The 26793-nt window shown below is 37.5% G+C and overlaps 1 protein-coding gene across 7 annotated transcripts; it reads right to left on the bottom strand.

Moving 5' to 3' along the window:
• Positions 1–1158: 1158 nt before the first annotated feature.
• LOC148865305 (phosphate transporter PHO1 homolog 10-like) lies at positions 1159–26332 on the bottom strand. Of its 7 annotated transcripts, XR_016109340.1 has the most exons (16): positions 26001–26332; positions 24655–25289; positions 23634–23955; positions 23484–23532; positions 15185–15256; positions 14790–14919; positions 14368–14491; positions 13864–14122; positions 13579–13683; positions 13460–13504; positions 13176–13325; positions 12814–13092; positions 12597–12733; positions 11349–11490; positions 1760–1852; positions 1159–1251 (listed from the first exon to the last, which is right to left on the bottom strand). XR_016109340.1 is itself a non-coding variant. In XM_088975511.1 (15 exons), exons 2-14 carry the CDS (start codon positions 25211–25213, stop codon positions 11388–11390), a joined length of 2334 nt encoding a protein of 777 aa, XP_088831637.1. In that variant the 5' UTR covers positions 25214–25289; positions 26001–26332; the 3' UTR covers positions 1636–1852; positions 11349–11387. The 7 variants fall into 7 exon arrangements, 6 of the variants coding, with proteins under 6 accessions (XP_088831637.1, XP_088831638.1, XP_088831636.1 ...); XM_088975511.1 differs by lacking the exon at positions 1159–1251 and having other exon boundaries at positions 1636–1852; XM_088975512.1 differs by lacking the exons at positions 1159–1251; positions 1760–1852 and adding an exon at positions 10110–10462.
• Positions 26333–26793: the final 461 nt, after the last annotated feature.

Below are 26793 nucleotides of genomic sequence, written 5' to 3'. Positions count from 1 at the left end.
GTGCAGGCCAGGCGGCTCCCGGGGAGTAGCCTATCCTGCCGAGTTGTCAGGCTGAACTTGGTGGGACCTTCCCTTCGATTTGCGGCTGCGCTTGCTGTGCTGTCACGCTGAGTCATTGCTTGAGCAAGGTCACGCCCACATATACCCGCGCAACGAGGTCGGGCCAAATCACCCTCTATCACTATCAAAATTTTAAATTAGGGTTTAGGGTGAACCACACGTGATGGGTGGTGATTTTTGGGCCATGGAAGGGTGGTGAAATCCCTACCTTATCTTATTTAAGTTGGATTGCCCTTAAATGGATTCATGAAAAAAAACACAATAAACAAAATAAATGCAAATAAATATAATGCATGCAAAATTATTTTTAATATGCAATTCAGCAATTTAACATAAAATAATAAAATAAACTAAGCAAAAGAAGCAATTAAAATAATAAGAAAAAAAGAAAACCTAACACATTCACAACTAACAAGATAATTTCAACAACTAAATAATCCTATATGATGCATGCTCTAGCATATCAAACCCTAAATGTTGGAATGCAATTGCAAAAGTTATAAAATATTAATTAATTTTTTTATTTTTTTTATTTTTTTAATTCTAAATTTGAAATGAAATTTAAATTTCAAATTCATATTCAAATTTAAATTTAAATTTAAATTCAAATTTTGAAATTTAAACTCAAATTCAAAATTTTGAATAATTTCCAATTTCCAATTAATTATTCAATTAAATAACTAATTAAAGGGCAATCAAACAAAACAACAAATAATTACAACAATAAAAAATAAATAAAAGGATAAATTATACTAAAAAAAATTAACAACTACAAAAATAAATTCTAACAAGAAAAGTTGTTACTCAAAGGATTAAACAGAAAATAAAAAAGAAGATTATGCTGCAAAAAATAAAATAAAATAAAATAAATGAAGTGAAATTTTTATCTAAAAATAAAAAACAAACCTAATAAAACAAAAATTCGAACAAGAAACTAAAATAAAGGAAAAAAAATAGACCCAGAAATAAAACAAAAGAAAAATAATAATAAAAATAAATAGGATCTAGAAAAAGAATTAATTAAAAATTCGAAAATCACTATTCTACCAAAATAAGAGTTCGAAAATAAAAATAAAAAATAAAAAATAAAATGGGACGACTACACCTAAAAAGCAATCCAATTAATTCTTCTCTTCTCTTTTCTTCCATAGTTCGGCAATTCTCCAATACGCCACCTTTCGCTATTACGTCCTACAAAATCAAAGAGAAACAAGAATTAAAATAAGATTATAAATCAAGTAATCAAACAAAAATCTAAAAATAATGAAACAAATTCAGACAAAGCAAATAAAATTTTTTCTCTATTGCTTCCCCAACAACGATGCCAAAAACTTGGTGTTGGCGGAAGCGTGTCGTTAACCACTTCGGAACTTCAGTTTAGAGATTTATAAACTTTTCCAATCCTCACGTAACCTTAAACAACATAGTACGTGGTGAGGAAGGGGTCGAACCCACAAAGAAGCAAGGGAAAATTATTATTTCTCTTTGTTTTGGACAAATAAAAAGAAAATGGATTTGGGAATTGTAGAAAATAAGAAAATAAAATTTATTAATGCTGAAATTAAAGGTTTGGAATTAAACAAGACAATAATTAAAATTCAGAAATTAAAAGAGCATTGAAAGCAACAAAAGAAATAAATAAAAGTGATCCAAAATTCAGATCCAGTGGCAGTAGCTGCAAATTGGCCGAACAGCTTACAGGAACCCCTCTTGACAAGATTTGGGCGTCTTTCCCTTTTTCAACCCTTGAACCCCTTGAAACACCTTAGTCTTGAACTGGACGAATTCGGATCTACAAAACACACAAACGAACAGAAATTAAATCTAAAAGATTGCTGAAATAAAAATAACATGAAAGAAAATAAAAGGATGGTTGATCAGATCTAGTAGCGGTAGCTACAGATTGGTTGGATTGCTTGCAGGAACCCCCCTTGACAAGATCTGGGCATCCTTCCCTTCTACAACCCATGAACTCCTCAAAAAACCTTAGCCTTTTGAATTGGGTAAATTGACCAACCCCTTCTCTAGGGCCCTTGGGATCCTTTTTATAGAAAAGGGTTAATAAAGCTGGGAATAGAGAGAAAGAGAGGCGCAGCAGTTGGGTTTTTGCAGAAATCTAGGCACCCTAGGGTTTAAAATGGAGGGTTAGGATTGTTCTAAGGTGATCGTAACGCTGAAAAGAAAAGGAGAGGGCACCCAATATTATGTAGGGCTGAGATTTAATGGTTAAAGGTGAGGATTTAGAAGGGAGTGCCTTAGAATAGATGGTGGAGATTAGAAGGGATGGAAGGTGAGGATTTAGCAGATAGGGGCAGCTAGGGTTTAGTAAGGATGAAAAGAATGAGTTAGAAGGCACCCTAGGGTTTGGTAATGAGAGAGGAGAATCTAATATAGTAGGAGGGGCGTCATTCTGGGTTTAGCAGATAGGAGGCACCCTCTTGTGCTCAGCTTTTCACAAAAACACCCCTTCTCTCAGCTTGACTTCACACCAACTTCCCAAAAACTGCATTTCCACACATGAAACTTTCCCAGTTTTTCATAGAATTTGCATAGCGAACCTCAGGGTCACAATATTGAATTCAACTAGGAAAGGATACATTTTGACTATTCAAAGGTTGGAAATAACCTAGTAATGATGCCCTTAGAGCATCAAACTACAAAATTATCAATAGGACTTAACCCTGAGTATAACATTGCACGACAATATATTCTTTCCGAAATAGTGTAACTCTCTCTCAGGCATATGCTTTTGTGTCTGGAGAGAAGAGTAGGAGGAATGTGATGACGAAGAACCTAGGCCTTGAGTAGTCATATATGGTTAGCACAATAAAGCCTAAGTCAAGTGGGGACAAGGGTGAAAATGAATCGAGGAATGTGATTACTATAAAAAACCTAAGCATACTAGAGATACTTGTTAGAAACTTTACCCACACCTTATACCGAATTGTCTTAGAAACAATAAGGGAAATGTTAATATGACAATGATTGGTGATTTATAGGGACCACCTACTACAACTTCTCTAGAGTTTGCTGCAGCAACTGTAGTTAGGGCTGAGTTAGAGAGATATGTGTAGTTTTTGAGTCAAAGGGATACAACCAGTTCCAGCTCACCATCAGGTGGACAAGGTGCAAGTGGATCAAGAGGTAGTCATTCTACCTCGTTTGCACATACAAGTAGTTCACATGCCACTACAAATTATGTATCCACTACAAATAAGGGGAGACCTCCCTGAATTATAGACTTAAGAGCCTCAGAACATATGGCCAATGTTTCCACTATCTTCTGCTCATATCACCTTTGCTATGGTAGAGATAGAGTTTCCATATCTGTTGGATTACATGTTTTCATTGCTGGGAAATGGCCTATCAAGATAACTGATACCACTACCCTGCCTTCTGTACTTCATTTCCCTAGACTGAGCACTAATCTTTTATCTATTAATAGTTTGACAAAGAATTTGAATTATTCAGTGATTTTTTTTTCTCTTGATCATTGTGTTCTACAGGATTTGGAATCAAAGAAGACGATTGGGAGTAGTTGTGAGGTGAATGAAATCTATCTTCTTGATGTGCTTTCTAGTCATCAGAGTCATCATGTTAGCAAGGATAATGAGCTATAGCCGGTAGGTCAGATTATGCTTTGGCATAATTGATTAAGGCATTTATCTTTTGCTTCTTTGCGTTTTTTATTTCCAAAGTTTTTCGAGTCTGTCAATTTGTCCAGCTTAGAGTATGAGGGTTGTCAACTTAGAAAGCATTATAGCCATTCATTTAAAGCAAGCAATAAAAGATTTTTTTCCATTTTTGATATTTTGTGATACTCATGCGTGGGGATCATATCATATTTCTTTTATGGGTGGCTATCGATATTTTTATTTTTTTGTGGTTGATTATTCTTGATACTCCTGGATATATTTGATGAGATCCTGTGATGAGGAACTCTTTTTGGTACAACAATTCCATTAGATGGTATTGGTGTAGTTTAGGGATCGAGTGAAAGTGTTTAGATAAGACAATGCCAAGAAATACTTTGATAAAAACTTGGCATCATATTTGTTGGAGCATGGAGTAGTCCACTAGAGCAGTTGTACATACACTCAACAACAGAATGGTGTAGCAGAAAGGAAGAAAAAACATTGTGGAAGTAGCAAGAAGTATGATGGTGAGCTTTGTAGTCCAGTTTGTTTTTGGGGTGATTTAGTCTTTACAGTAGTTTCTTGATTAATTTGGTACCCCTCTCATGTTCTTGGATGCAGTACTCCATTTAGCATTCTTTTTCTTGAGGGAGAGATGTTCCATGTTCCTTTAAGGGTGTTTGGATGTGTATGCTTTATCTATATTCTTGGCCCTCACTACTCATAGTTGGACCCTAAGGTGAAGAAGTGTGTTTTCTTGAGTATGTAGGAAATTAGAAGGGGTATTGTTGTTATAATCCAGTCTTAGGAAGTCGGTATGTTACTATGGATGTTACCTTTTTTGAGTCCACACCTTTTTTCTCAGGGGTTCTACTCAGGGGGAGTGTTTTGGGGAAGGAAGTGAGCATTCTATACCACTTCTTGCTCTAGCTCCGTTGTCCACTCTAGCATCTAACCCACCTACTCCACCCACTACCTCTTAGTATTTTACATGATAACACCTACGATAGCACAGGGAGGTTAATTCCATAGCAAAGGAACCCACATCACTCCCTATCAGTCAGTTCATCGGAGATTCCAAGTTTAACTGACACAGACCCAGGTATGCCTCCTGCTCCCTCTGATAGTTCAGTTCCTATTGATACTATTACCACTATTCCTAACACCATTATATATGACCTACACCTTCCTTGCACTCTGAAAGGGAAAGAGAAAGTGTACAACCCAATGCATTTGAAATCACATTTCCTACAGTAGGTTATCTCCCTTCTACCAGGCCTTTCTTTTTTCCCTTGACTCTATTTCTATACCTAGGAGTGTTAGTGAGGCTTTCTCCCAACCTGAGTGGAAGACAACAATGTAGGAGGAAATGGAAGCACTAATTAAAAATCAGACATGGGAGTTGGTGGATTTACCTGATGTCAAGGAGACAACTGAATGTAGATGGATTTATACAGTGAAGTACATGGCAGATGGAAGTATAGAAAGGTACATGGCAAGGTTGGTTGCAAAAGGGTACACTCAGACTTATGGGGTAGACTACCTGGAGACTTTTGCATCAGTGCCAAGATGAATTCAATTCGGATTCTCTTATCCCTAGCAGCTACCTACTCTTGGCCAACTTGATGTGAAGAATACATTTCTTAATAGAGATTTGTAGGAAATGTACATGGACCTTCTAGCTGGATTTTACAATGATGTAACCAAATGAAGGGTATGTAGGTTAAAGAAGTCTATATGGTTTGAAACAATCACCCAAAACTTGATTTGATAGGTTTAGGAGTGCATTAACTGTATTTGGATATAATCAAACTCTATATGATCATACCATGTTTGTGAAGAGAAGGGGATCATTGGTGCCTACGCTACTAGTGTGTGTGGATGATATTGTAGTCACAAGAAATGTTCTGAATGAAGTTGATGCCTTGAAGAAAAACTTACACAAGGAGTTTGAGATTAAATACCTTGGGTAGCTAAAGTATTTTCTTAGCATTGAGGTGGTAAGGTCTAAGCATAGAATCTTCATTTCATAGAGGAAGTATGTTTTGGATCTACTATAGGAGATAGGAAAACTTGGAGCAAAACCAATAGATACACCTATTAATCAAAATCACATAATTAATGCTTTATATGGTGAGCTAATGAAGGATGTTGGAAGGTATCGAGATTGGTGGGATGGTTGCTATACTTGTGTATGACACGACTGGATATTCCCTATGTAGTTAGTATGGTAAATCAATACTTCAACACTGGGAGATTATTAACAGGATACTTGCCTATTTGAAAGGACACCCAAGCAGAGGCATACTATTTGCTAACCATGGACATTTAAGATTAGAAGCTTACATGAATCCTGACTAGGCAGGATGCCTAAATGATAGGAGAACTACATTAGGAGTGTGCACTCTTGTTGGAGGCAATCTGGACTCAAGAAGAGTAAGAAACAATCAGTTGTAAAAAGGTCAAGTGTAAAAACTGAATATAGAGTTATGGCACATGGTTATAGGTGTAAATCGGGTCATGCCGCCCATGGCCCAGCATAGCCCAACCCGACTTTGGACCGGCCCCGCCCGATGGCACGCGAACTATGCCAAATCCGACATGATGGTTTGGGTCGTGTTGGGCCTGGGGTTATAGGTCCACCAGCCAGGCCGACACAGCATGCCCAAACGGGTTGTGCCGCCCACGGCCCGGCCTAGCATGGCCCATATATATTATTTATATAGTTTATATATATTTATATATAAAGATATAATATAATATCTATATTATATAAATTATAATTATATAATAATAAATAAAATATAATATATTAATAAAATAAATAATTGTTTTCAATTTTATTATACTAATTTATTTAATCATTGTGTATATAAGCAATTGTATGCATCAAAAATCATATAAAATTAAAATTTTAAGTTTTTTCATTTTTTTAAATAAATAGATTTGGACCGGTCCACGACCTAGCCCGTGGCATGACATAGGCTCACACGGGCTTGGGCCGTGCCGGGCCGACCCCCCAAGTTATCCCAGGGGAGCACGGCACGACCTGTTTTCCACCTTTACACATGGTGTTTCAAGTTCCTTTGGGTCCGATCCATATTAGGAGAGATTGGACTAGAGGTAAAAGAACCTATGATGATGTACTATGATAAATCAAGCAACAATAAACATTGCCCATAACCTAGTTCAATATAATAGGACACAAAGCATATATAAGTGGATAAACACTTTATAAGGGAAAGGGTGACATCCAGATAAGTGTGTCTACCATATGTTGCATCTAACCTATAGCTAATTGATGTTCTCACAAAAGGTGTTGCAAGAAACAAGCTTGAACATAATCTATGCAAATTGGGAATGTAACATCTATTCCCACCTTGAGGGGGAGTGTTGAGATTGGGCAACACATATTCTTGTTCATAATGCTTAGTTAGAGTTATTGGGCCGAAGGCCCATTAGTTTATGTTTTATTAAGAGTGTCTTTTATGTGTTTTTAGTATTAGCCGACTAACCAAGGGTATATTTGTCATTGTAGTATTTTTTTGGTTGAGTATATAAGTTAATGAAAGGGGCAGCCAAATTAGTTTTTGGCTTTCTCTCATTCTTTTCTATTTTTCTCCTCTTCCTCTCTCTGCAGAATTCTCTTTTCCCTTACCTTTCTTTCACAGGTTACAAATCAAATTGGAGTTTTGTAATTTCTACTAACAATGTTTTATAAGTATCATTAAGGGCTTCTTTTGTTTACTAATTAAATAATTTGTTCTAAGGATTTGCTTTTACATTATGTAAAGGGTTTATATTTTGTTATGGTTACTAGTGTATTCACTATAGGAGGTTAAGTGGGTTGTAGGGAATGCAAATTATTTTTGTGGTGGTTGAAATAGAAGTCATACAACTTGTACACATGGTTAAAAGTATCAATACATTCAAATGTATCAGTAGGGGGGTATCAGAACTTTAAACCCTGCATGTTTTTTTTTTCAAAATTTCATTTTTATAGATATTTTTATATTATTTAATAAATAAAATAAAGGGTTTCCTAAAAACACCTTTAAACAGGTTTATTGAAACCCTCATTATGAGGCTTATCGTATCAATACTTTGAACCTTGCTCACAGATTCTATATAGACCCGAGGTTTAGGTAAAAACCCTTGTTTTCCCTCATTGTCCTATCTATTGATTGCTGAATCAATAATTGGGTGTTTGCTCTTGTAGTTACACTATTTATATGAGTGCAACTAGGTTAGGATAGCCTGAACCAAACCCAAAAAAATTGGGTTGAAGTTCAGGTTAGGGTTAGGGTTGACTTTTTTGAAGGTATGTAAAATTTTATTGATAATGACAGAAACATCAAGCATACTACACGAGCTAGGGTTCTACCACCCATACAACAAGGGATTATCACACCTAAGCCCATAGAACCCACAAAAATAGACAACCAACTACACACCCTATCCCCTGAACAAGCTATGGCTTTCTAAAATTTCCACATAGACGAGTTTTGAAGCATTTAATCGATAAAAATCCATGACCCTGCTTTTCCCCGTTCCCACTTCTTTTCTAATCAACTCCTCCTTAAATCCTCTATTTTCAAAGATTCTACAATTTCTCTCCGACCACAAGAACCAAATGCTGGAATACTAAACTCTAATCAATTGTTGGTTAGGGTTGAAAGATATGAACCATACTCAAATTTGGGTTGGGTTAGGGTTGAGACTTTGGGCAACCTAACTCAACTTGAACTTGACAGGAAAAAACATTAATACATGTATACAAAGTAAAGATTGTATTAATTGAAAATGTGGGAAATCCCCACTAAGTACACAACTAACCCCTTTAAGATGAGAAGCCTTGTGGGGTTATGAAGAGAGTGGAATACATTCAGAGTGGTGCTAATTATACTTTGTTCATAAGGAAATAGGGTGATATGCTTACAACTAGTGTTTAGAAAACCTGACCGAACCAGCCGATTGGCCCGATTGAACTATAACCTGGGACCTTGGCCGGTTCGGTCATACCCCAATAATCGCTTTTGTTAAAAACCGATGAAAACCAGTTGGCCATCCAGTTTAACTAGAAAACGAATGAACCAGTCCTGGTTTCATGAAACCACCTCGGTCTTTAACTCATAGAAATTTCAAAATGTGTTTAACTAGATTCAAACCTATGACCTCTTATTTTCATATATTGCATTGCTTAATTATCATTTATCTACTTCTTAACTTATGTTAATTAATGATTCTTGTACATATTGCTTTATTATTCATGTATTTTAAAGAAAATGTAAGTTAAGAGACTTGAGCCGTAGTTATTTCCATTAAAACTTAAGGAATTTGCCATCAATACACCATATTTGAGTATATTAAATGTAAATTATATTATATATAATATTTATATGACCCATATATATATGCCACATCATCACGGAATTTGCCATCAATACCCGAGTTGAACCTTAATCTGTAAACCTCTCCACTCATCGCTTCTATGCCTGATTTGGTTATCTGAATATTGCTTACAACTCTTATAGTCTTTGTGGAAGAGGTAAAAGGATTGGAGTTCTTGGAATTTGAATTTGAGATTAAAGATCTAGGCCATCTAGGATTCTTCCTTAGGATTGAAGTTGCAATGTCACAATAAAGTGTGTGTGTGTGTATATATATATATTCTTGGCCAATTTATGCATGCTCCCAAGATTCTCCACATGAAGGTAGTTGAAAGGATTCTTGAGTATTTAAAGACTTGTCTAGGGAAGGGAACTTTGTTCAAGAGACAAGAAATTTGTAATAGAAGCATATACTAATGTTGACTAGGCTGTATATATATATATATATTCTTGGCCAATTTATGCATGCTCCCAAGATTCTCCACATGAAGGTAGTTGAAAGGATTCTTGAGTATTTAAAGACTTGTCTAGGGAAGGGAACTTTGTTCAAGAGACAAGAAATTTGTAATAGAAGCATATACTAATGTTGACTAGGCTGGATCGATTGGAAATAGGAAGGCTACTTCTGGATATTTCACATTTGTTGGGGGGAATTTGGTTACTTGGAGAAGTAAAAAGAAAAATATGGTTGTTAGATCGAGTGTAAAAGTTGAATATATGGCTATGGTTCATGGTATTGCAAAACTATTGTGGATTAGAACATTCTTAGGTGAATTGGAAATGAAGATTGATAGTCCTCTCAAGTTGTACTATGACAACAAGGCTGCAATCATCAATATTGCTAATAACCCGGTACAACATTATAGACTACACACATTGATATTGATCGACGTTTTGCGAGAGAAAGAATTGTCTTGGGTGAGCTTTTTATTCCTTCATACCTCCAAAGATGCAGATTGCTGATATTTTAACAAAATGCCTTCCTTCTACGAAGTTTCTTGGTCTACTTGGCAAGCTAAACATGACTAACATGTATGATTAGCTTGATGGGTAGTGTTGTAACGAGTGGTTGTGTTAGTGGGCCTATTTGTCTTATTTATATTTCAGCTCCTTTCACTGTTGTGGGCCTATAATTATTGGGCCTGGACTAGTCTAGGTGTCCCGTCACTAATCAAGATCATTCTAGCCCATTTGCAATATTCAAATGTTAACATAAATTAAGTTCTAGGGCCAGCAGAGAACACTTTTGTTGCTCGTTCATTCTTCTCCTCTCTTCTCTTCACTTCTTTCATAAATCAAGTTCTAGGGCCAGCAGAGAACACTTTTGTTGCTCGTTCATTCTTCTCCTCTCTTCTCTTCACTTCTTTCTCTTATTCTCTAGCAAATCAGCAAACAATGGGTATCCCATGCAAAACACTTACATCATGCATTTATATCCAATTTTGAAGCTAAAGGCCATAACTTAAATTTAATTAAATTTCTAGCATGTGCAGACATTTTTATAGTATAATTTGTAAAAACACTCCACTTTACATATTTTGCAAGTGTTCCAGCTATAAATTACATCTAGAAGTATCCATGCAGTATTTGGTATGACACCAATATGCTCGGTATCATAGGAATGCATTTTTGGGGAGAAAACATTGTTCTTGGGAAGGTAATTTTTGTGTTTGATCTCTCATTGTAACCGTGGTTATGATGGATTTTGTAGATGCTATATATATATATATATATATATATATCTTGACAAACCACATAAGTCTTGTTTTCATATTGACATGATTTTTATTGGTTTTCATATTTACTCTTAGTGCCATTAAACCTGCAAAAGTATTTCTGCACAATAAGTGGTATTATGAGTTCATGGCTGCACAAACAACAGAGGATAAAAACTTGTGATTTGATAATTTTAATAAGGCTCAGTTTGGAAGGAGTACAAAGACAAATATGTAGAGTACAAAACCGTGTATTTTGTATTATTTTATATGTATTTTCACTGTACATATTTGTATTAGCACTCTTTCCAAACTAAGCCTAAGGCTCCATTTGGAAGGAGTACAAATACAAATGTGTAGAGCGCAAAACCTTGTGTTCTGTATTATTTTGTATGTATTTGTATTTATACTCCTTCCAAACTGAGCCTAAAGAAAATATCATCAAAGTAAAATTCCATTAAACCTCAGATATATGTCTAGACATTCATTGTACCTATCAACTATAACACATGACCTGAAAGGGAAATTGAAACAAAACTATATCTTACTGTCTTTGGTTTTTGTTAGCCATAAGGTTCTATTCATTCCTAGTCATCCTTGCCCTGATCCTCATCATAGTAATTGAAAGGGAGTGGGACTGATTTGAATGCACGATACTTGCCCACATTATTCAAGTGCTCATTTTCCAACCTGGTTAATCAATACCATGGGCATAATCAGATAATAATTAACAAGAAGTAGGGTTTAGGCAGTACCAACTAAGACCATTTGATAACACTATAGAAGCCCATGCTTGGCTAAACAAGATCTTTGTTGTGTTAAGTTCCAAACAAATATCACCGCCATCATCATCATAAGAAATAACAACAATAACAACAGAAATAGCAGCAGCAATAACAACAGCATTATTTATTAGGCTTGGGATGGGGGCCTGGTCTAAGTGGCAATTTTACTCCATAGAAGGAAAACTAATGATAACAAACAAAATCATAATCATTATCATCATAGAAATAACAACAAGAATAAAAACAACAAAAGCAGTGGCAACAACAATAACAGCAAACATTATTCATTGATCTTGCCATGGGGACTAGCCCAAGATCTAAAAATTATAATCACATTGTAAATTGTAGATAATGTTGAATCAAATTGAATCATGAATCTTATAGTAAATTCAAATATTATTTTTCTTTTTCATAAATTTGTTAGCAATTTAAAATAGATATGCCAAAAACTGAATATATTACCCTATTTTTAATCCATATCTACCATATTTAAACTTAACACAATAGAATTTACCACTCATACACTAGAAGCTTGCATAAGATGATATAATCAAGCTTGAATTGAAAATGAACTCATCCACATTAATTTTTGACCTATATATGATAAAAAAAAAAAACTTGATAAAGTCTCTGAAAAGGTCTTAATTAACATAAATTTCTAGTAAGAATTGTAAAATGAGGGTAGCCTAGAAAATAGAAGAAAATAGAGAACATGGTCTCAATTGAGTTGATTCAGATGGCATGAATCATATAAATCATAAATCTAATTATACGATTCTAATAGTGGTCATAAGATTTTTTTTTTCATAAAAGGATTTGGACATAAGACTTGAATCAAAACCATTGAAATTCACAATTTGAAATGTGAATCTATAGTAAATCTTAAAATTTTGATAACTGTGGCTTAGGCGAAGTGGGCGATTACCATACAGAAGAAAACTGATAATAACAAACACTTCACTATTACTATTAAGACTATTAAAGGGGGAGAAAGAAGGAAACAGAGAATACCAGAAGAAATTCCAATTTCCACGACGAAGGATCTCTAGGCAGTTAACTATTGCCACTACAGCTCTGTGATGCAGATTAAGAATTTGAAATTCAAAAACCTGTTGCATCCAGGCAAATCTCAGCAAGATATTGATAGCCTGCAATGAGAAATTTTATGAATGTAGTGAATGGACAAAAAAGGCACCACTTTTGCCTGATTAAGTCACTTTTTTTTTACCATGGCTATGAAGTAGACACTTTTGTATGGGACAAGAAGCTTGTCTCTTAACCAACGGTTCTTTGAACGCCACCGCAGAAGCCCCCAGTCCATAACAATATCCCAATACGTATTCAAGGATGTTGCAATGGCATAACTTATGGCAGCCATCACCCTCCAATTTATACCCTTCTTCAGTTCATAAGCTGTCCTCAAGACCATTGCAACAAGTGTAATGAAGTATCTCAGGCCATTGTACCCATGTACTGCATGTTTTTCTTCAAACAACCGCCGTAGGCACTACAAAAGAACCAGATTATACTAAGGACCAAGCATCATGATACAAGGGGAGAACACAAGCACTCAAATAAAACAAGAAATACCTGCAAGAAGCGGGACCAATATGGGATAACTGCTACAATGAAATAAAAAAAGTTATAGATCTTTCGACTGTGGCATTTGTTCTGTCTTCTGGAGAAGTCTCCCCAACCATAGTAGCAGATATAGAACTCAATGCTCCTAATTGCTTGGATCTGAGATGGGATAATAGTAAGCACCAATCTTAAGATAAGTAAGGAAAACTATCAAAAAGAAATAAAGGAAAAATCCAAAGGAGGTGGAATATTATCTACTATGCGCAAATAAAGTATGGACAAAATTATAGAACCTGGCTAGTTAGCTGGTCTGCCATGAAATGGTCAGGGAGGGTAACCTGTGGAGAAAGAAAAATAAGAAGAAATACTACCTCATCTGACTTCATATTGCAAATACTTTAAGTCCCAATACCTTGTATAGTGGAGCACAAATACAGTGAAATATGCATTTGATTAAGAAGAAGCGACTTGAACGATATATGATGTTGAAAGGACAGAACATTATAGCAAGTAGAACCTGAAAAGGAAGGTAATTAGACATATAAGGAAAATATTATCACCTCTTACACTGAATGAAGGAACCGTGTTCCCTAAAATGAAGAGTATAATGATCCCTGTTATGTAGCAGCTAATGTAAATTAGATTTACATGATTTATATATTAGTAGAGAAAATTTTGATAAGGTCCAGAATCTTACAACAAGTAATCCCAAAGGAACAAGTTCTGTAAGTTCCTTGTAATTTTGGGTTTTTGAGTCCATGTCCATGTCCAAATTTGCAATGGCAGTAGCCAGTGATAGTACTGCAAGACCTGCACTGAGCAGGAATACTTCTCGGTGACCCAACTCTGTTCCTTGCTTGAAATCAAATATAAATCGATAGTTGACTCGGTAACGCCTCCAGAAATATATGTTGGCAGCATACAAGAGCATATGCAGGACGATGAAGGCAAATAAGCTGCAAGGGATTCTGAAATAATTTTTCAATTGGACCATAGTAAAAGCTTGGAAGAGTTTCTATTAGTAAGAGAAAGGCAATTTAGAACTAAATACAAGAAACATTTATATTTATTGAAAGCTTAAAATGACCTCATTAAAGGATAAAGTCAGAATTTAAACCTCCGTTTAACATGGTCTCTAGATGCCTGAGAATTAGATGAATAAATAATTAATAAGAAGAATATTCAATAAAGTCCTTCTTGCCTGTAAAGTGGAAACATATTTTCCATGTACAAAGAACCTTCTTCCTTTCTATCGATTAGATTTCTAGAATGTATAATCAAACAAAGAGCCACTACGAGGGCAAGTGTGCAACCGGATAAGAATCCTGAAAATAATTATGAATAAATTAATGATTTACTAGAATAACACTAAGAGTTCAAGAAAGTTTTTCCCTATTTTTTTAGTCCTCCAAGACACTTTAGAAAGGAAATGCAAAAGAAGTTTTCAATAAAGGGTTAATAGAAGTTATATTGTTCATTTTGAAAAGGAAACAAGGATCTGTTCAGATTTTACTTAACATTTACACTGGTAATTCTTTCAATTCCAAGGCAGATTTATTTCATGCCTCAGACCATATTATTGATCACCAACTGGGGAAGGAGGAGATTGGTAGTATTATTTACCTGAAAAAAATGTTATCTTATGCTTTTCTCTCCTTGCTTTTGGTCTCAAGGACTTCAATCCTTTTCTTGGGTTTGAGTTTGAGAAGTATTTGATGAAGGTACCTTCCACCCTCTCCAAGAGAGCAAGAACCTATGACGATACAAGTCAAGTCACCTATTGTTTGCATGCCATCTTATCATATGACTGAGTAAAATAGAAAATTATGCTACTTAGTTCATGACAGAACTTTATGTAACAGTAAAATATGGAATGCACATAAAACCAAGAGAAACACGATTTGAAATTGAATGCGTAATGATAATTGAAGAAGAGGGATTGCAATTACCACTATTAAACAGTATATACAGCATCATGCAAGAAGTTATTAACTAGATAATGAATATATTAAACGAACCTCATCTGAGCTGCCAATGCAAGAGTTGTCGAGAGTTTCTAAGTATGGCCTTGATGCATTCCTTGATGTGATCTACATTAATGAGGAGATAAGAAATACGCAAAATTAGTAATTCACTAAAGGCAACAGAAGGGCACTAGACAAGATGCCATTGCTTGGTGAAATGGTAAAATCTCAGGATGACAAGCATGAGAATAGAGTTTGAGTCTGAAAGCAGCAATTCTGTGCAGAAAAATGCCAATGGTAACTGGTAAGATCTGTATTCAGTCCGTCTATCCCTTCCAAGAACCCAGATAGCTGGGATCATTATTAGGTAATGGCCCTATTAGAAGGGTATTAAGTGTAGGTGTTCAAGACTGCTATCAGTCTTGATCACTAAGAAGTTTCAGATTCGATGAGAAGAGAAAGTGAAGAAGAAGTAGAAGAAAGAGTGATGAGAGAGCAGTAGAACACAGATTTTGAGGAGAACAGAATGTCAACTTCTGCCGCCGCCACTTTAATTTAATATATATATGTTATGCTAGTTACATGAAAGGACATATCTGCCCTTGGTGGTGTTTACATCATAACTGCTAACACATAACAAACAATATAAAACTGAAAAAATAAACAGCAACTAGGAATAACAGAATAACAAATTGACCACAGCTGTGACTAGATACATTCTACCCTACGGACAGAGTGGGACCACAGCTGTGACTAGATACATTCTACCCTACGGACAGAGTGGGACCACAGCTGTGGGGCCGACATCAATGTTCTCTACACTCCCCCTCAAGTTGGGAGTATATGTTCATCATTCCCAACTTGGATAGATCTGCTTCTAGCTTCTTTCTTGATACGGCTTTAGTGAGGATGTCTGCTAGTTGCATACTGGATGTGATGTAAGGGAGGCATACTTCTTGAGATGAGACCCTCTCTGGTACAAAGTGGCGGTCAACTTCAATGTGTTTGGTTCTGTCATGCTGTACTAGATTATGTGCTATATTAATGGCGACTTGATTATCACAATACAGCATCAGAGGCTTCTCATACTCAATACCCAACTCCTCAAGTAGAGATCTTAGCCATAGGATTTCAGCCACTCTGTTGGCCATGGACCTGTATTCTACTTCAGCACTTGACCGGGAGACAACACTTTGTTTCTTACTTCTCTAGGAGACAAGATTTCCTCCCACAAGGGCACAATATCCTGAGGTAGACCTTCTATCATCAACACTCCCAACCCAATCAGCATCCGTATAGACCTCCACCTTCATGTGATTGTTGTTCTTGAATAGTATACTCCTACCTGGGCATCTCTTCAAGTAGGCTAAGATTCTTTCTGCCGCAAGAAGATGTGTGGTTCTAGGAAAATGCATGTACTGACTGACAACACTAACAGCATAAGTAATATCTGGCCGAGTGAGGCAGAGATATAGGAGCTTTCCTACCAATTGCTGGAACATAACTTTGTCTTCAAGAAGCTCCCCACTCTCGGCACTAATCCTGTGGTTCTGTTCAATTGGTGTATCTGCAGGCTTGACACCTAATTTTCCAGTTTCTGCCAATAGGTCTAGGACATACTTTCTCTGAGAAATAAAAAACCCCTGTTTGGATCTAGCAACCTCAATACTCAAAAAATACCGGAGTATACCAAGGTCCTTCACCTCAAATTCTTGATGAAGAAGCTGTTTAAGAGACTCAATCTCATGGCTATCATTCCTTGTGACCACAATATCATCAACATATACTGCTAGTAGTGACAAAGAGGACTCCACCCTCTTGATGAATAGGGTATGATCTGACTGAGCCTGTACATAACCAAACTTCACAAGAGCTAGTCTGAATCTATCGAACCAAGCCCTAGGTGACTGTTTCAAACCATACAGAGCCTTGTTGAGCCAGCAGAACTTCTTACCTATTTCTGCATCATAGAATCCAGGAGGCAAACGCATGTAAACTTCTTCCTGCAGATCTCCATTCAGAAAGGCATTTTTCGCGTCCATTTGGTATAAAGGCCAAGTGTGACTTGCTGCAAGGGACAATAGGACTCGAATAGTAGTCATCTTGGCTACCGGTGCAATGGTCTCCATGTAATCTATGCCATAAGTCTGTGTAAACCCTCTTGCAACTAACCGAGCTGTATACCTCTCAATAGATCCATTTGCATTATGCTTCACCGTAAATATCCATCTGCATCCCACTGGTTTCTTTCCTTTGGGCAAATCAACCACCTCCCAGGTGTTGTTTTTCAACAGGGCATCCATCTCAACTTGCATTGCATATTTCCATTCAGGGACGGATAGGGCTTATTGCACTGTTCTTGGAATAGGGACATTGGAAATGGAACTAAGGTAGGACCTGTAGGTAGGAGATAGGCGATCATAGGATAAAAAATGGGAAATACAGTGGGTTGTGGATGTAGTACAATGTTGTTTCCCTTTACGGACTGCAATCGGAAGGTCAAGATCATCTATAGGAGAAGTCTCTGTGGGCTCTGGGACTGCAGTATCTGGACCTGGAGCTGCAGATGAGATTGGAGCTGGCCTGGACTGCTGATGATCATGATCAACCTGCCTGCACCGCCTGTGATAAACCCGCAACTCCTGATCCCACTAACCACCCTCACCACTGTAGCTCTCCCTCAACTCCTGATCCCTCTGACTACCCTCACCATTGCAGCTCTCATCACCCAATGGAATAGGTAAAGGAACTGCCCCACTCTCACTGCTCTCCCCCTGAAGACAAGACCTCAAACCCCCACTTTCACTACTCTCCCCCTGAGGGGAAACCCGAGGATAATAGGGTGTCCCCTCAAAGAAAGTGACATCCATGGAGACAAACTTCCTCCCAGAGACAGGATCATAGCAGCAATAACCCTTTTGAGTTTGTGCATAACCAAGAAAGATGCATTTGGAGGCTTTGGGTTCGAACTTGGAGTGATGGGGTCCGAGAAGCTGAACAAAGCAAGTACAACCGAATGTCTTAAGAGGAATAGAAAACAAGTCCTCACGTGGATGTAGGAGGGAAAAAGGAGATCGCATATCAAGGACCCTGGAAGGAACCCGATTAATAAGATATACCGCCATGAGGATAGCATCACCCCATAAGCGAATAGGAACATTGGAAGTAAACATGAGGCTTCTAGCCACTTCCAAAATGTGCTTATTCTTCCTTTCGGCAACCCCATTCTGCTGAGGTGTATGAGGGCAAGAGCTCTGGTGGATAACCCCATGATGAAGAAGATAAGATGTCAATGATTTAGCAAAGTATTCCTTTGCGTTATTAGATCTGAGAACTTTGATCTTGGCATCAAACTGGGTTAGGATCATTTGGTGAAAATTTTGGGTCAGGGAAGGTACCTCATCTCGTGAACGCATGAGATAAACCCAAGAAAAAAGGGTATGGTCATCAACAAATAACAAAAAATATCAGTACCCACTCATGGAAAGGATATGATAAGGCCTCCAAATGTCAGTATGCACAATATCAAAAGAATTATCACTCCTTTTATTGCTCAATAAATAAGGCTTTCTACAATGCTTAGCAAACTCATAACTTTCACACTATAACTGAGGCAACTCAATAGACTCAAATAAAGCAGGAAACAAACTCTATAAAGATCGAAAAGACAAATGACCTAACCGGTTATGCCAATGCATAACCAGACTCACACTCTGAGAAACAAAAGACATCTTCTCAACTGACTCTCCCTGACACAACCGCTCCCCGAGCAGATAGATCCCATTCGCCTCACGGCCAGTTCCAATCACCTTCTGCATCTCCAAGTCCTGAAAAACACATCAGTCAGGGAAGAAGGTTATTGAGCAGTTCATATGGTTGGTAATACTACTGACTGAAAGAAGGTTAATATCAAGCTTAGGAACATGCAAGACAAATGACAGGGAGATAGTATCTGAAAGCTTGATGTCACCCTTCCCAGAAATAGGAACTAGGGAGCCATCAGCAATAGATACCTTATCCCTACCAGAAGACAAATGGTAAGTAGTAAACAATGAAGGCAAACTAGTCATGTGATCAGATGCACCTGAGTCTATTACCCAACAAGGTTCAGTAGTACCTGGAGCTGAGGCATGATAGGCTGAAGCTCGAGTACTTGAATGGGCGAAGGCAGATGTGGCAGGGGCTGATTGAGGCTGCAGTAGCTGAGCTGAATTTCCAACTTCCTTTTCTAGCTGTATTAGGGCAGCCCGAACTGCAACTAAGGTTTCCAAAGATGTTCCTTTTGTGCCAGATGAGGATGCTGAATCAGCAGTGTTCACGGCAATATGAGCAGTGCCCTTCTTGTTTCTCAACTTTGCAGGAACCAAGTGAGGATGCAGTTTCCAACATGTCTCTTTTGTATGTTTGGGCTTCTTACAATGTTCACATACAACATCCTTCTTGTCTTCCTTCCTCTTGTCTTTCTCTGAATCACCCCCTAATTTGGGTGTAACCGCTACAAAGGCTGGTGTGGGTGGCTGAGGTTGCATCATAACCTTCCTTCTAGTCTCTTCACTGTGTACAAATGAGTATGCCTGAGAGAGAGTCACACTGTCTCTAGTCAAAATCTGTTGCTGAATAATATCATAATCTGAATTTAAGCCTGCCAGAAACTCAAATACCCGGTTTGTCTCAACCTGCTTTCTATATATCTATGCATCTCTGGGAATCTCCCACTCAAGAGTCTCTAAGTGATCAATCTCACGCCATAGGGACTGCAAGGTAGAGAAATATACTGAAACCGGTCTCTCTTCTTTCATAACATCCCATATCTCCTTAGATGTCTTAGCCCACAAATAATTCCGGCTAATATGAGGCTGCATAGAATTACACAGCCATGTCATAACCAAGTAATTTTCTTGCATCCACTTGGTATATGTCGGGTCTCCCTTGAGAGGTTCTTTCATGTCTCCCAAGAGGTACCCTAATTTACCTCTTCCACCAATAGCCATCATGGATGATTGGGCCCATTCCAAATAGTTTGATCCATCAAACTTTACGGTCGTAATCTGACCACCCATCTCAGAAACATTACCATAACTGATGTTCCCAAGGCTGCCTTCTGCCTGATTTTTAAACTCCATTTCTGTCAAGTCTCAAAACAGCACTTGAACTACCAATCTCAATCAAACAGTATAGGCCTGGTCTGTATTCTCAGTGTATGTGCACAAAACTGAGATAATTCTGATCTGAAACCAACTAGCCAACACAACAGTAGCTGTCCGTAGAGCTCTAACCCCTTAGGACTCTGAGAATAGCTTAAAAAATGTGATATGCTTGCAGTAGGGTTTAATCATTCCTTAATTTAGCAATTCGGTTGCACAACCCAAACAGAACCGTATAGATAGGCTTGCAGTAGGGTTAATAAGAAACCCTAGAATCTGATCAGCCCTACCAATAAACTTAAGGGAAGCTCCAGGTAGATCACAGTGTTCAGTCCAACACTAGGGCTTGCCGCAAGATCACTTTCAAACCCTAGAGTAGAGAGAAACACAGTTCGATCCAGGGTTTGTTGTAAAACCCTAGTGCATCGAAGAGAGAAAAACCTAGGATGGTTCGGCCTTCCCCTCTAGATAGGTCCAACCTATCTTCTCTGATAGAACTTATCTTAGGAAGTAAACAACTTACAAGGAAAAAATGTTCGCTGCCTTCTAGGGTTACCCAAACCCTAGTCTTCTCTGTGTTAGACAGTTTTTGTATGCCCTTAGTTTCAATCTGATTTTATGTACTTTTGTTATTTAGTGGAAATAAATAAAGTGCATGTTTGATTCATGTTGTTTGGTTTAATTCTGTGTACAACCCTAAAACTGGACATTTATAGAGACTCGTGTTAGTTTTAAATGTTCACAGCCGTTGGATAAGTCTGGGGAGATTTATCCTACCAAGGCTGATACTGGTGTGCCACCAAGTGTTGGGATGGCCTGTCTCAGCCACCAGGGTAAGACCCAAGGCACATGCAGTATGGGATTACTTGAATCCTTGAACCGGACCAGATTTCCAGTATTGCCCTGGACCTTGGACATAGATGGGCAAAACTGGAAAGTTACACCTGACCCCTAGACTCGATTATGACACTTCACTAAGTGTTGGATCAGGCTGCCTTTGATATGCCAATCAGTGAGATCCTTAGCGGGGATCAAAACCTGGGTATGTTGGGGCAGTTTGAGAATTCATCTGAGTGGGTGATCATAGTGACAGAATCAGCCACTTTGTCGGACAAAGGGTAATGATCGGGAATGCACTCTCTCTGATGGAAACCAAACTGCCGGCAGTTGATTTCAATCGTTGAAATTTTGTTTTGCAAAATTAATATATATATATATATATATATATACGGTTTCGAATTGTTTGCAAATGGTTTTAATTCCCGGGATCCATGTGAGAGGAGAGTGCGGCACTGTTCCTTGCAGCCGAGGGAGAGGTCCTCTCTTGTCGGGCAGTGCTTGATCATTAAGGGCTGAGAGGTTAAGTGTAAGACCATTGAGGATAACACCTGATGGGCTAATCTTGCACCTGCCCACAGTCCCTGGGTTTTTATAAGATGGCTTGGCCCAGGGACCACTTAATGTAAGTGTTGGGCCCATAGGGTCCATATGATGGACTCAAGGGGTTCATTGAGTTTTTCAGTGAATTCGGCTGGGCCTTGTATTAAAGGCTGGGCCGAACCCATGTGGCTGGTGTGTAGATCAATGCTTGGGTCCCATGCCATACAAAGAAGCCCAACTGGGCAGCAGATTGGAAAGTAATTAGACACTGAACACTTAATGGGCTAGAAGCCCATTTCGAGGTGGGCTGATATGATCACCCATCCTTAGGGCGAATCTGAGATTAATCTTAGTAAAAGGATTGGGCCTTTAGCCTTATCCACTCTTGGAGACCAAATTCAAATTAGATTTGAATCTGGTAACCTCCTGATAAGATCAGGAGTAAGCTAACTTTATCTGCAGATAGGATTAAGATTATCCCCTATCCAAATACTGATTTGGATTGGGATAACTCCTAATTAAGAGGATTCTTAATCAAGAAGAAAGGAGGAGAAACCCTAACCAAGAAAGAGAAATATCAGATTTCGAACCACCTTGAAGAGATATAGGATATCTCCTGCGAATTGAGATAGGATCTCATTCATACTCCAGAAAAAGAAAAAGGCAGTTCAGCCTTTTCGCCTTTAGAGTTCTCCTCCTGCCACCGCCATCTGTTTTTGCAAGATTAGATCTTTGCAGAAAAAGAAAGTCAAGAAATCTGTTCTTGACATCAGTCTTGCAACAAAGACTAAAAGGATTTAGTGTTTAGTGTTTCCAGAGGATTCTTGTGAAGGATCCAGTGTGTAGGACGCACCCTGCTGGTTCTGTTCCATCCACAGCTGTGTCATCTTCAGCAAGAACGGATCTTGGAGCATTCTTTGGGCGTGAACACCAACTTTGGGAGATACTGCTTCTCCGGATCAGGTATATTCCTCCCATTTATCTTTTGGTACAGATCTGGTTTGATTATGGTTCAAGTAGGATCCTTGAATATTGTATTCTAAACTTAGGGAATATGATTCCCAGTTGGGAGAAGGTAGGAAATTTTTTGAAATTCGCCCACCCATTCCGCAACCTTTATGGCGTCCATTAGATGGATCCTACCATTCTTTCACTCTGATCCTTCCTGACCACCAACACTCTGCAACCCTAGCAAGTTTCCAATAGTTGCTAGAACCTCTGGCGATCTCCAAGAATCAGTCTGTGAACTCCTCCTTTTCAGCTTCTAGTCCTAGGAGATTATCATGTGGTCGACTGGTATTAGGCTCACATGAGAAACCCTAAGGATCTGATACCATGTAGGTGTTCAAGACTGCTATCAGTCTTGATCACTAAGAAGTTTCAGATTTGATGAGAAGAGAAAGTGAAGAAGTAGAAGAAAGAGTGATGAGAGAGCAGTAGAACACAGATTTTGAGGAGAAGAACAGAATGTCAATTTCTGCCACCGCCACTTTAATTTAATATATATATATATATATGTTATGCTAGTTACATGAAAGGACATATCTGCCCTTGGTGGTGTTTACATCATAACTGCTAACACATAACAAACAATATAAAACTGAAAAAATAAATAACAACTAGGAATAACAGAATAACAAATTGACCACAGCTGTGACTAGATACATTCTACCCTACGGACAGAGTGGGACCACAGCTGTGGGGCCCACATCAATGTTCTCTACATTAAGGAAATAAAGAAACTTGCTAGTTTTGCCCCTAATCCATATTAAGGAAATTATTGGGTAAATTTAACTGCAACTTAGGATGTTTAAAAGATTAATACTAACCTTGTCATGTTTCTTGATGATCTTGGAGAATGCTAATAAGTTCATATAGCTGGTTCATACATGAGCAAAGAAATAGATCCATGTTAATTTAAATACATATTGTCAACTTTCCAGAATAAAGATCTGGGAGATCCATTTATTGTTTCTTACCTGAAGCGCTTTAGAAGAAGAAGCTTTTGGTAGAATTCAATAAATGCAATTTTCAGTCTTTCTTCAACTTGCCTCAACTCCTCCTTTTTGTAACTCAACTCCTCCTCTTCAGAATCTTTGAGTATGCCTTTAATGGTTGAAAGCGGAGTTTCACGAGTGTTTTTAATCTTTATACGCCTGAGGATTTCTGGTGTAGGTCCATAGTTACCAGTGTTCAATTTCTTATTGCATGCATCTTCTGTATGTTCTTCCATCTGACCTCTACTTTTCATCTCCTCATGTATTAAATCCACTGGCTCTCTTTCTGCACACTTAGAGAAACCTAAGGATAAATCAGTCTTTCTACCTTGGAATAAAATATAAAAGGGTTAGACAGTTAGTTAAAAAACGTTGGCATTTTCTTGGTAAAACTTTTCATCTGTATAATTGGAGTGAAGTTCTTGGATCATTAACCTCTTTAACTGCAGAAGTACTTTAAATTATTGTTATTAATTTTATTTATATTTCTTAAGGTATATACGCATTGAATAGTCTTAGCATTATCATACCCAAAAGAGCAAGCCTAGGGGATCTATTAGAACAAAACCTGGCACAAGTTGGTGATCCTCTTCTCCATCAGTGGGATCTTTTTGGATAGTCAAATATAATGATCTTGATTTCTAGAAGAGAACCTTTTCATCTGGTTTGAAGAATCTGATTAAAATAACATTGGTCATAGAGTATGTTCTAAACAGGAAATATTGATTGGAGAGACTGGAATAATAAGATTGGACATTATCTTTATGATATGCCTAGTTACTATGATATGTCAAGTAGCGCCTGGATTATCTAAATTTTCCTTTATCTAATTCTCCTATCTGTTATATATATATAAAAAATATATATATATATATATATATATATATATATATATATATATATATATATATATATATATATATATATATATATATATATATATATATATATTGATGAATGGGTGGATCTAAAACCTATTCTTTCCATAATCAATAGTGCATACCTGGTTTTCTGTCACTGTATGGCATTGAAACTTTTGACAACTCCATTGCAGAAACATCTGATTTAAAATGTTTTATTGTATTAGAGTCACTGGAATCTGGATTTTTCACCTTTATCCTCAAGGCAATTAATGCATCCATCTGCTTATGGAGCAAAGATGCTTCATCCATCACCTCCTTTACTTTATCCTTGTAAAACATGTTGACCTTGTTGAATTCATCATTAAGTTTCCTGAAGAACATAATCTCATGCTCACTTGCATCTTCTGGCATGAGAAATCTGGTTTCGTAGTATCTTTTTGAATCATCTCTCTGCACATCATCGGCATCTATCTCTTGATTTTCAACATCCCCTTGGGAGCTCTTGAGGTTGCTAGCTCTATACGTTAGTCTACTGAAGGCCCTGTGAATCCTGTTCTGTGAGCCTTCAGGGTGTGTTGCAGGCTTCTTCTGCTCGAAATGCATGATCTCTTTTAGTAATCTCCTGAGACCATTGTAGTCCACATAAGCTTCTTGCCACTCGGTTACCATTTGTTCTGAAAACTCCTTTCTGAACTTCATACTTATTTTCCTTTATAAGTTCAGGTCTTTACACTTAGAAAACAGCCAGACCTCAGGAGCGTAAAAACCTTGAAAACTAGGGGAAAAAAAAAAAGAACACCCATCAGGAATGTTTATGGATTTTCAGAATTTTTCTAGATGCCTCAAATAATAAAGTAATTTATAAGAGAAGGTGGTGGAGAAACAGGATAGAAATTGAAAAGCTCATCCCATCCATCAAACTTCAGCTTATCTTTACCAAGTACTTGGATGGGTTAGTTTTGATTTCCCATCAAAATGACAGAAGAGATTCTAAATAAACAAAATGGAAGCTAAGTTCATTGAAATTTAGAGAAAATTTTATGTTTCTTCCATGTAACCCCAAAACCTCTATTCTAGGGTTAAACAGAACAAAATGAAAACATGTCACATGTCTTCTTTTTAACAGCCTCTACTCCATTGAACATAGAAGTCAGAACAATGCTTCCATCAATATTCAGAATTCGATATATTCCATTCATCACAAATACTCAAGACACTATCAGATCAGAACAGAATACTGCAAAAACAGAAAAAGCACAGTAAAATCATCTCTATCCATGAACCATAAGCAGTCCACAATTCCACATGGGACAACCATCATTTGAATTTTACCATAATTGATTAAAGCATCCCTCAACTTAACCTAAAGAGCATTCAAGAATCAACATTCCACTAGAAGTCCCACCATATGTTATAATGGACAAAGAACAAACAACATCAAAGAAAGAATGAACTACAATGGGAGAATAATAAATGGAAGACATACCATGCTCAGATTATTGAATTAAGAAGAGACTACCAGAGAGGTAGATCCAGGATTAAAACTCCACTTGAAGGTAATAGAGGAGTTTGATTTCCTCTGACTAGGCTCTTAAGACTTCAGAACTGTAGAGTGATCAGGTTCATATGACAGGCATGGCAGTTCCAATCTTCTAAGGGAACTGGAGTATACTGTGCCAATCATAATATAGCACGTCAGACTGGTTTGTGGAACCCACTTATACGGAGCTGATATGATTGTATCATGATTTGACACAGATTACGAGTAGAACTGGGGAGGGTTCGACAGTTATTGCCTCCCATCCACGGCTCCACCATAATAAATGGGTAATACCCAAACACAAACAGCACGTGTCTCTGTTTATTTAATGCTACGTGAACCCTGGAGGAAATGTGGTAGCACCACAAGCATTTTATGAGCGATTCGTTTCGGTTTGTGGACCCCGCTTTCAGAATGTTTTATCTATGTGGGACGGTGCGGCTGTAACAGTCCTTATCAGGTCGGTTGGTTCAATCCAGTCCGTTGGTTATTAAAATTTGGTTGTTATTATACCATTATCAGTATATCACCAAGTAGGCGTGTTCACATTAGATGTTAAATCGTCCAAATCGATCAAACCGGTTCGACCTGATCCGAGTTGGTCGGTTTTTCAAAATTATTGAATGGTTTCGGTTCGTATGAAAAAATAAACCGATAATTCGGTTTGATTTTGGTTTTCATCCAAACTGAATCGAACTGATCCTATATTTTTTAATTATTAATTAGTCCCTACCCTATA

Source organism: Nelumbo lutea, chromosome 3 (assembly GCF_056320005.1).
Source record: "Nelumbo lutea isolate HS-2025 chromosome 3, American lotus-T2T, whole genome shotgun sequence".
Classification (NCBI taxonomy): Eukaryota; Viridiplantae; Streptophyta; class Magnoliopsida; order Proteales; family Nelumbonaceae; genus Nelumbo; species Nelumbo lutea.
Note: the sequence above shows the minus strand (reverse complement) of the source record. Positions and strands in the feature narration are given on the sequence as shown.